Genomic DNA, 10,582 nt, shown 5'->3' with positions numbered 1-10,582 from the left:
GTATAAGATTCCGGTGCTGAAGTTTAGCAATCAATGTAACCTCATTTTTGAATTCATCAAGTTCTTGTGATGATTTTTCAGATAGCCTTTTCACAGCTATGTCCTGCCCATTGTTGAGCTTGCCCTGCCAAGTGTCAATCCACAAGTTGATGATGATGTCATATTATTTTTGTTTTACATCTAAATTCATTCAATTTAATAACGAACTATTTTTTTGTACATAGAGTGAATGCATTGCATAGAATCATAGACCCATCTTTTGATTAATATACATATTCTATTGTATCCATACATTTATTTATTTTTGTACGGATAAAAGAATTATGTACATTGATCAATTGATTGTCCAGTATGGACAGTTTGAAAAATATGAGTAATTTTATAGGTCATTACCATAATCAAATGGTATGCTGAGGGTTCGAAAAAAATTTGGATGGTATTTTTCTTTTGTTCTTCCTATACGGAAGAACTAAAGAAAAATACTGCCAAAATTTTTTTCGGCTCTTGTTGCATATCATTTGATTTCTGTAATTGACCTATAGAATTAATACATTTTTTGAATGGGATAGGACCTTCTTTACCTATTAGTTGATGATAGCAAGCATTTACTATGTAAACTTTATCTAGCTGTTATTTTTTTGGATTTTATGAAATGACTGATATTTTTTACTCATTGCATTAGTATAGATTGTATAATTTTTCTTATTTTTAGATAAATTGCAAGTTCAGTCATTTTTATCCTACAATGGATAAAAGTTGGATAAATAAATCAAGAAATAGTAAAGAATATTTAGATGGAGTTCATGACTTCATTAAATTTGGTATGGAGAAAAGTAGTTTGAATGGAAAGATTTTATGTCCATGTCGAAAATGTGTAAATAGTTCTTCTTTAGATCCACAAATTATTGAAGAACATTTGGTATGAAATGGTTTTTTAAGAGGTTATACTGACTGAATTTTTCATGGAGAATCTATGTTGCCATCATCATGTAACCAACCCCTAACTCATTTTGGATCCACTAGCCTACAAGATAATTCTGCAAGAAATAATGATATAAGGGGTTTGATCACAGATGCTTTTGGACTTGGTGTTCAAAATTTAGGAGAATCCAGTAGTATACAAGAAACAGTTGGGATGTTTGATGGATGTACGCATACGGAACGTATGCATGTTGAGGAGCCTATACATACATCTAATGATGAGACAGCTAGTTATCACACCTTAATGAAAGATGCAGATGAAGAATTATATCCGGATTATACGAAATTTTTTAAGATTTCTTTTCTTGTATATTTATTTCATTTAAAATATTTGAATGGATGGTCTGGAAAGAATTTTACCATGCTGCTCAAGTTATTAAAGGATGCATTTTCAAAAAGCACTCGTTTACCACCATCGTATTATGAAGCCAAGAAAGTAGTAAAGGAATTGGATCTTCGATACAAAAAGATTGATAGTTGTCCGAAAGATTGTATGTTATATCAGGGTGAAAATGCTAATCAAAAGTCATGCAATGTATGTGGATCTTCAAGATGGATAACACAAAAAGAAGATCGAGACGATGTACTGAATGAATTGGATGCAATGCGAAGTAAAAAGAAATCGGCCAAGATATTGCATTACTTTCCTCTTAGACCTAGATTGAAAAAGATTTATGCATCATTAAAAATAGCTTCATCAATGAGATGGCATGATGAAGGACGTACAAAGGATGGAATATTGAGACATTCAACAGATAGTCTTCAATGAAAAGTATTTGATGATAGGCATCCTGATTTTGCCTTTGATGTTCGCAGTGTTAGGTTTGGCTTAGCTTCTGATGGCTTCAATCCATTTCGGACCCTGAGTTCTACCCACAGCACTTGGCCAGTCATTTTGATACCTTACAATTTGCCACCGTGGATGTGCATGAAACAATCATTACTTATCTTGTCAATGGTTATTCCAGGAGATAAGGGTCCAAGCAATGATATTGATATTTTCCTACAGCCTTTAATAGAGGAATTGAAACAGTTGTGGGAGGGTGTTGATACATTTGATGCTTCGAACGGCCAAACATTTAAACTACGGGCAGCTTTGTTATGGACTATTAATGATTTTCCAACATATGCCAATTTATCTGGCTGGAGTACAAAGGGACGGATCGCATGTCCTTGTTGTGGAGATTCAACACATTCAATTTGGTTAAAATATAGAGGTAAATTTTGTTACATGGGACATTGTCGATGGTTGGAAGCAAATCATCCGTTTCGATTTCAGAAAGATTTGTTTGATGGTACTATGGAATTGGGATGTGCCCCTATTCCACCTTCTGAAACTGATGTTCATATATAAATGGATGGCATCAATTACAGCTATGGTAAGCACTCAAAGTCCTCTCAAAAAAGAAAAGGGATGATGTTGAAAGCTCAATGCACAAAGGGTTACCAGAGGAAGTTAGTATCAGTACTGTAGATGCAGAGGTGTTTCAAGATCCAGACAATTATTTGAGAATGAAAATGAGAAGACACACATATAGCATCTACACAACAGCGCAGTAAATATTTATGAAAAAAATGAAGTTCTTTTTTGACTTACCTTATTGGAAACATAATCTTATTCGGCACAATCTTGATGTCATGCATATAGAGAAGAATATTTGTGATAATTTACTTGGAACATTTTTAAACCTTAATGGAAAGAGCAAAGATAACATGAAGGCGCATCTTGATTTAAAAGAAATGGGTATCTGATAGGAACTTCATCCTAAAATGCTTGCTAATAATAGAATGTATGTGCCTCCTGCATGTTACATAATGTCTGCTCGAGAAAAGGATAATTTTTTGGGAGTTTTGAAAAGTATCAAAGTACCTGATGGATATGCATCAAATAATTCACGATGTGTGCATCTAAAGGATCGAAAACTTTCAAATCTTAAAAGTCATGATGGTCACATATTGATGCAAGATATTTTTTTAATAGCTTTAAGATCGTCATTGCCGAAACAAGTTGTTGCAATTGTACTTCGATTATCGTCATTCTTTAAGGCATTATGTTCAAAAGTTATTGATCCTCGAGAACTTGATCAGTTAGAATCGATATTGCAATTACACTTTGCCAGATGAAAAAAAATTTTCCTCCTAGATTTTTCACTATTATGGTACATCTGCTCATTCACCTAGCTTCAGAAGTTAAAGTTGGTGGACCGGTACATTATAGATGGATGTATCCTATTGAGAGGTATTATTGCAAACCTTAAATCTTTTGATAATTTTATTAGAAACAACAGCATACTGATATTTTAATAAATATTTAATTCTTGAAGGTATCTTATGCGTCTTAAAGATTATGTGCAAAATAGAGCCTATCCCGAAGGCTCGATTGTTGAAGCATATATTACGGATGAATGTTTGACATTTTGTTCAAGATATCTTCAAGGTGTATAGACTATTTTTAGTCGACCTCAACGACATAATGACTTTGTGGAGAATGCAGAACTGTATAAGTTCTTAACTGCTGAAAAATTCTTGGGAAGAGCTGAAAGTATTGTACTTGATCAAAAATCCTTAGCACAAGCACATCGTTATGTGTTACTTCATAGTGACATAATATCTGACCATCGCAGGTTAGTATATTTAAGGCATGACATCAAGATTTAAATTTTATATTAGATATAATGTTCTAAATAATATATTTATATTTTATGCAGTAATTTTTAATTTATCAGAGACGAGCCAATCATAATATTCGTCCTAATGCAAGGATTGAACAGCGATGGTTGGTCGAGTTATTCCCTATGTGGCTTTCGAATCAGGTATGATTTATATTTAATTATGAGATATATTAATTTTTGATACATATTTAATATCAGATAACTCAACAGTACTTCGTCATATCATTTTTTTTAGGTATCAAAGATGATGGAGACAAATAATTCAGATGAACTAATAGCTCTTGCTCGAGGACCTAACAAGATTGTGAATAGATATAACGGTTTCATAACTAATGACTTTAAATTTCATACTAGAGAACGGAAGAAATTTAGAAAAATACATAATAGCGGTGTTATGGTGGAAGTGGATGGAAAATCCTATTATAGTGCACTTAAAGATATCTATGAGTTGGATTATTATGAAAAATTTAAAGTAGTATTATTTAGATGTGATTGGATAACATAAACTCACCAAGGGTTTGAAACAAGATGCAAATGATTTTACACTTGTAAATTTTTCAAGGTTGATACACACTGGTGTATTATTGAAGGATGACCCATTCATTTTTTCATCTCAAGCTCGTCAAGTATTTTATGTACAAGATGCAAAAGATAAAGATTGATTTACTGTCATTAAAACAAAACCTAGAGACTTATATGATATGGGAAATCAAGTGGAGGATGATGACGATGACACTTATACACAATGTATGTCCTACAATTTTGTGCCAGCTGATGATTTAAATGCTACGACGACGTTGGTTAGAACAAATTTGAAGGAAACACTACTGCTTGATTGTTACTGGTAATAATTATTTATGATGTATATATTTTGCATTAATTATTATGTTATTTTACTCCATATATTAACTGATTCTACCTTTTATTTATATAAATGCTAGGTGACATCATGCGTCGCAGGGATGATATGCTGGTGTGCAGTTTCAGTTTTCACAGACAGAGGCCGGTACGTCTTCTTCAGCATAGCAGCCTGAGGCAGTTCAGCTGCACAGCATTCTGAGCCCTGTCCTTCATCATCAGCACAGCACGATCCTCCTGTTCATCAGCCAGATGATGAGATACACATGCAGTGTATATATTGTCTTTCATGTAATTTTATTTTTATTTCATTTTATGTATATTTATGATATAGTTACTTTTATGTATTTTTTGCAGACGGATCCGAGAGAGTACGCCCCAGACGCAGACCCACAGTAATACGAGATGTGTGGCAGATGCATGAGGGTGAGAGAATTATTGTGGAGTGCAATCAGCTAGGTCAGCCAATTAAGAAAGCTGCCTGCTTATTGACTTCATTTTTGGGACTGTTGCTCGGAGGCCTCAGCTATGTCCGTTGGGCTATGCAAAATGGAATGACATACTTCCAACGTACAAAGTTGAGCTCCTCCGAGTTATAGAGGTAATGAATTGATGTTCATACTGTATATTAATTGTTAATCACTTATATAATTTATTTCATTTAACTTTTTTTTTTATAGAGCAAGTTTGTTCTCCCTCCATCCACTCATGATTTTGTAATGAAGTCTCTCAACCGCAAATGGAAAGAATATAGAGCACAATTGAAGAGGGACTATATGAGACAGGGTATGACAGAGGAGGAGGTTGCTAGGAATTGTCCTCCTGATGTACCCCCTCATCAGTGGATGGAGTTGGTTCATTATTGGTTCTCCGAGAGGGCACAGGTATATTATCTGCTCATTATCTTTTTTTTAAATATTTTATAAAAATATTGATTTATATTATATATTATATATTATACATATAACAAGTTCTTTACTTCATTTTACAGACTTATTCTGCTATTGGTAGAGCTGCACGAGCAGCTCAGTCTGTTCCTCATACATCGGGGTCAAAGAGTTATGCACGACTCCGACAGGAGTTTGTATGTTCCTTAAACTTTCATAATTAATTTTTAATTTTTATGTTGAAATATTTATATAACTAATATCATTATGTATCGTGGACTATGTCTGTATCATGATACTTATATATTTTTTTAAATTATTATAACTGTTTGCTTAAAATTGAAATTATTTGTGTAGGTGGATGAGCATGGGAGGGAACCCGATAAAGTAGAGTTTTACCGGATGACTCATACTCATCAGGATGATACTTTTGTTCGAGATGAGTCGAGAGATTTATATGTACGGCATTATTAATATTCTATTTTTGACGATAATTTTAATTTAATTTTGTTTGCTATTAATGTATAACTCTTGTTTTCAAAATAAATATAGAAGAGGGCCACATCTCTCATTGCGGAGCGTGACGACGAGTCTGCAGCATCTACGCAGCAGAGCCGTATCGAGACCGATGTGTTCACAGAGTTGATGGGACCAGAGCGCTATGGCCGAGTGAGGGGTTATGGAGTAGGAGTCTCTCCCACTCAGTTATCCGAGGTTAGTAGATATACGCAGCATGCTGCAGCAGATGCTCAGGATTCACGCATCTGCAGACTCGAGGCAGAGATACAGGAGATTAGACAGAGTCGTGCCGCTGAGATGGAGGAGATGCGACAGAGCCGTGCCGAGATGCAGGCCATGAGGGGACAGATTGATCGGCTTATATCTTTATTAGAGATGTATGGCCCATCTCAGGTAAACACATATTACTAAATATATATTTTTGTATTAATTTAATGATCTATATATTTTTATTTATAGATATGCAAATCATGCTTTTGATATGTTTCTTGTAGGCTCCTGGCACATCAGACACCCGTCGAGACAGCGGCACGTCACGTGGAGACAGCGACGACCATCCGCCTGCAGATTGATATTATTTTATTTTTATTGTATTCTTATATTTATTTATATTACTCTTGATTGTAATGGACGATTAGTACTTTATTTTTATTTATATAAAATAATGTCTTTTGGTTTGGTTAAATTTGCTATTGAAGTTTACTTTTGGTGTGAATGGTGGTGATTGTACAGGTTTATGTTTGAATAATTGATATAATTTTGTACAGGAATGTATGTATTCTTTTTTTTTTGTATATAAAACTTGTATATTTTTTTTTCTGTTACAAAACTTAACGACACTTATAAGCGTCGTTAATACACTGTTTAACGACGCTTATAAGCGTCGCTAATGACTTAACTGCCGACGCTTCGAAAAGCGTCTTGGTAGAGTGGAGGATGCGTTGTTTTTAACGACGCTAAAAAGTGCCATTAGAAGCTTAATTTACGACGCTTTAAAGCATCGTAGAAAATTTTTGCGATGTTTTTAAAAAACGTCGGCGCTTTTTGTCTCCACTCTAACATAGACGATGCTTTCGCGACACTTTTTGAAGCGTCGTAAATCTTATTAACGATGTTTATTACGTCGTAAAATATTTTTTATAGCGTCGTCTTTCATCATTTTTACTGTAGTGGACGAAGGTCAGTCAAGTCAACATCAACACAGGTCTGAAATTTTTTATGGCCAAATTTAATTAATTGACTCTTGAGTTCATTCTTTTTCTTTCAAAGGCATAATACATCGTCATCACACAAAAGTGAATCAGATTCCTTGGAGCCACCTAGCTAAAGTTTTTTTTTTTTTTTTTTTGAGGAAAAAGCCACCTAGCAAATGTTGGCTTTAGAATATGTTCCATTATATGGCCCCTTCAGGAAGCCAAACTAGGTATCCTACGGTTAGAGAGACTTCCCATCTATGAAGAAGCTCTTCCATGATAACTATGACAAAAATAACACGGATATAGAAAAAGGAACCATGCATCCTTTTTATTCCATAATATGCGTAACCAAAAGAAGAGATAATGATAACATGGAATTAGTCTTTATTCCATGGTCCTTGCTGCACCTTTCTGATATTCCTAATGTACAAATCTTTGGACTGCACTACAAAATGGCATCAAGGAAACATGATTACAAGATCTCTGCCTTTTATGGATATCCATAAAGATAAGAACAGCACAATTAAACTCAAATTATCCAAACTTTAGCTTTATAATTCCCATTGCACACCGAAATCCACTTGTACCCACATCTGTCCAAATCTCTTACAGTATCCAAGCAACAACTAGCCACCATGAGGAGATCAATCCAATTCCTGTAACAGATGAAACAAAACATAGTTATAGCCATAACGAGTGATCTAATCCAATCAGTTAGAATTATCCTGCTGCATTATGTTAATCTTACCAATCCACGATGGAATAGTCCACCCCCACCGTTCCAGGACGCCGAGGCAAAGTAGCAATTCGTGGAGGAGTTCATCCCATCGCCACAGTTACAAGTGAAGGAATTGTACTGCCCGGTGTAACCACACACTCCATTGCTCTTCTCGCAGTCGGCGCATGCACTTGGATAGCCATCGTCGACGCTAAACCGGTACTTGAGGGCGATCCCAAACTTCCACCCGCTGGGATCAGTCTCGGCGCCATTGAAGCTATAAATCCCCGAGTAGGAGCTGCACTGCAGCTTCTTGAGATCCATCTCGAATGATGGCCCGAGGCTGACCGGCGCGTAGATGCAGCACGTCGAGATCGGCGCGTTGAAGAGAGAAATGGCCGGGCAGGAGTAAAGAAGGGAGCAGATGGGTGCATTGCTGGTGTCGCATAAGGGGACGTCGGTGGCGTTGGATGAGTAGAGAGGGGAGGAGGAGGTGGAGCAGTCGAGGAGGGCGAAGATGTTGCCGTCGAGGAAGGTGAAGGGGGCGTTCCAGTCGAGGGAGAAGCCTTTGCTGGTACTGGTCGAGGAGCACGTCGACATGGAGGGGTCGGTGAGGTAGAGGACTTGATTGGTGTAGTCGATGGCTTGGATGGGGTATGAACCGGTGTGGGTGGTGAGGGTGAGGGTCTGGTGGTCCGAGTCGCAGGTGACATGGGGCTGGAAAGCAGGGCTGCCGCAGCCGGGGCCGGTGCCGAAGGGGTAGTGGATGGCGAGGGAGCCGCAAGAGCTCTTGCAGGCATAATCCGAGGAGGAAGGGGTGGGGTGGAGGAGGAGAAGGGTGGTAGTGAGGAGAAGAAAGGTGGTGGGGAAGTTTAAAGTCATGGTTGTGGGTTGGTAGAGTGGAATAAAGGGGAGGGGAGGAAGAGGGGGGATGGGTGCTAAAAGCCTAAAAGTCTTCCCTTGGAGGAGTATGATGAGGAAGGAGGAGCATGTGCTCGTGTGAGCTTTTGGGATGTGCTTGCTTTCAGTGGGGGGCAGACTTTGAATTAGGTGCTCTTAGTTTTAGCTACATTGATGTACCTTGTGGAAGCATAGGCGTTGGTAGCATTAGTTTTTTATTAGCATTAGTTGGCTATAGTGCTTAGTGCAAGCCTAAGTGCTTACTAAAATATGTCGATAATTGGGTTTAAATCATGTGCTTAGTTAAATAATGTAAAAAGTAGTTAATAATCCAACCTTCACAAGATTCACAAAGGAAAGAGGAGGAAGAAGATATGGAAGATATTTTTCTTCTCTTGAAAAGATTACGCATTTGTCATGTATATATACACAATGTTGGATGTACAAAACTTTCAAACCTTGGGTCGTATAACGTTGAAGTGTAACCATCTAACCACTATCAATACCATGAGCCTCTATGCCATCTATAGTACTTCACAAGTATGTTCAACAATACGATACTTGCTATAATATGAAATCTAAGATCTGGTAAACATCCTCTAGAAGAAGATGATACCGACAGTGTGTGTTACCCTTTTTTTTCTAAAAGTAAACAATAAGTATGCACTACAAATTTAATAAATTGCGTTTTTGAATGACTTCGCTAACACAATTTGGCTGTAAAAATAATCAAATGGTGGATTCCAGTTGATATTCATACAGATAAGTGGACATAATCATAACCATATCATAGAAAACTAAAACTATCACGCACAATGTATAAAGCTTTGATCAAAGTTCCCCCACTTCCTCTTCATAGGAAAGAGGGTTGCATTTAAAATTATAAATTACAGAGAAGATGATTTAATTTTGGTTGGCCTCCAACTAGCTTTATGGCAATCCTACAATCTATCCATCATTAGCTTAAGCCTAAACACTATAGTTTCTCTGCACTCTTCACTCTGAGTCTAACAGGGTCTTGCCGCTGAGATTCATCAAATCGTTTATAAATTGAATAATAATATTTGGGCCTTGCTGTGCTGGCTCACATGCAAATGGTCAACCCACACCCTCAACCATAGCTTTCATATATATATATATATATATATATTCCCGTCTCCTTTGACCTTCCTGGAAGCATTCTTTTTCTTCTTGTATGGTACTCTTTGGAGGAAAGGCGACAGCTTAGCCATATTTCTCATTGCATGAGCTGGAACATCTCTCTGCATCCGAATTTTAATTCTTGACGAGTGAAGACGCATCCCGTCGGTGGCATAAATTTGAATACCGGAGAGACAACGTACCTGGAGAACGTGAATAGTTGACGGCGTCTACCCAAGTAAGAGCGTCGTCGGCTTTCAAGACGTGTATCCAAGAATTATCTTGGGGAGTTCCTTCGATGGTTTTTTTTTAATTGTCCAGACGTTTCTGATCTATTTGTAGTTACAAACAGTAATGAGGATGGTTATGGAAAAAGAAGAAAGATGGTTTGAACTAAGTACGGGATATGAGCCCCAGCTATCAGCTCAAATTAACAATCCGGAGCCAGGTTGTTCTGCAAAATAGAATAATCAAAACGATCATTACGAAGAAAATCTCGGGTGGAGGACGATGCTCCAACCCCCGTGATGAAATCGATCGGCACCAATGATCATCTGTTTGACTACATAGATTAGCTTGAAAAAAAAAAAAAATGCAAACAATAAAACTTGGAGGGAAAATAATAGTTTTCTTCTTCATTTACAAGAAATTCAAATATATCTGTTAAAATCTCATACCAATTACCAGTCGTAGGGTTTTGGGTGAAAGAAG

At 36.8% G+C, this 10,582-nt stretch overlaps 2 protein-coding genes across 2 annotated transcripts; one reads left to right on the top strand and one right to left on the bottom strand.

Annotated features, from left to right (window-relative positions):
• The first annotated feature begins 5,082 nt into the window (after positions 1–5,082).
• Positions 5,083–6,328, top strand: LOC140855299 (uncharacterized). Its single transcript, XM_073251173.1, has 4 exons — positions 5,083–5,395; positions 5,503–5,595; positions 5,756–5,857; positions 5,951–6,328. The coding sequence occupies exons 1-4, from the start codon at positions 5,231–5,233 to the stop codon at positions 6,326–6,328; spliced, it is 738 nt and encodes a 245-aa protein (XP_073107274.1). The 5' UTR covers positions 5,083–5,230.
• Positions 6,329–7,424: 1,096 nt separating this feature from the next.
• LOC105054345 (LEAF RUST 10 DISEASE-RESISTANCE LOCUS RECEPTOR-LIKE PROTEIN KINASE-like 1.5) lies at positions 7,425–8,857 on the bottom strand. The gene is made up of 2 exons (XM_010935843.4): positions 7,862–8,857; positions 7,425–7,769 (listed from the first exon to the last, which is right to left on the bottom strand). Exons 1-2 carry the CDS (start codon positions 8,711–8,713, stop codon positions 7,758–7,760), a joined length of 864 nt encoding a protein of 287 aa, XP_010934145.2. The 5' UTR covers positions 8,714–8,857; the 3' UTR covers positions 7,425–7,757.
• Positions 8,858–10,582: the final 1,725 nt, after the last annotated feature.

This window comes from Elaeis guineensis, chromosome 2 (genome assembly GCF_000442705.2).
Source record: "Elaeis guineensis isolate ETL-2024a chromosome 2, EG11, whole genome shotgun sequence".
Taxonomy (NCBI): Eukaryota; Viridiplantae; Streptophyta; class Magnoliopsida; order Arecales; family Arecaceae; genus Elaeis; species Elaeis guineensis.
Note: the sequence above shows the minus strand (reverse complement) of the source record. Positions and strands in the feature narration are given on the sequence as shown.

Excerpts from the sequence above, each read along its gene's own strand:
- LOC140855299 (XM_073251173.1), top strand. The coding sequence starts at position 5,231 with ATGAAGTCTCTCAACCGCAAATGGAAAGAATATAGAGCACAATTGAAG. Across the intron at positions 5,596-5,755 it reads CACGACTCCGACAGGAGTTT|GTGGATGAGCATGGGAGGGA; the intron begins GTATGTTCCTTA and ends TTATTTGTGTAG. Across the intron at positions 5,858-5,950 it reads ATGAGTCGAGAGATTTATAT|AAGAGGGCCACATCTCTCAT; the intron begins GTACGGCATTAT and ends AAATAAATATAG.
- LOC105054345 (XM_010935843.4), bottom strand. The coding sequence starts at position 8,713 with ATGACTTTAAACTTCCCCACCACCTTTCTTCTCCTCACTACCACCCTT.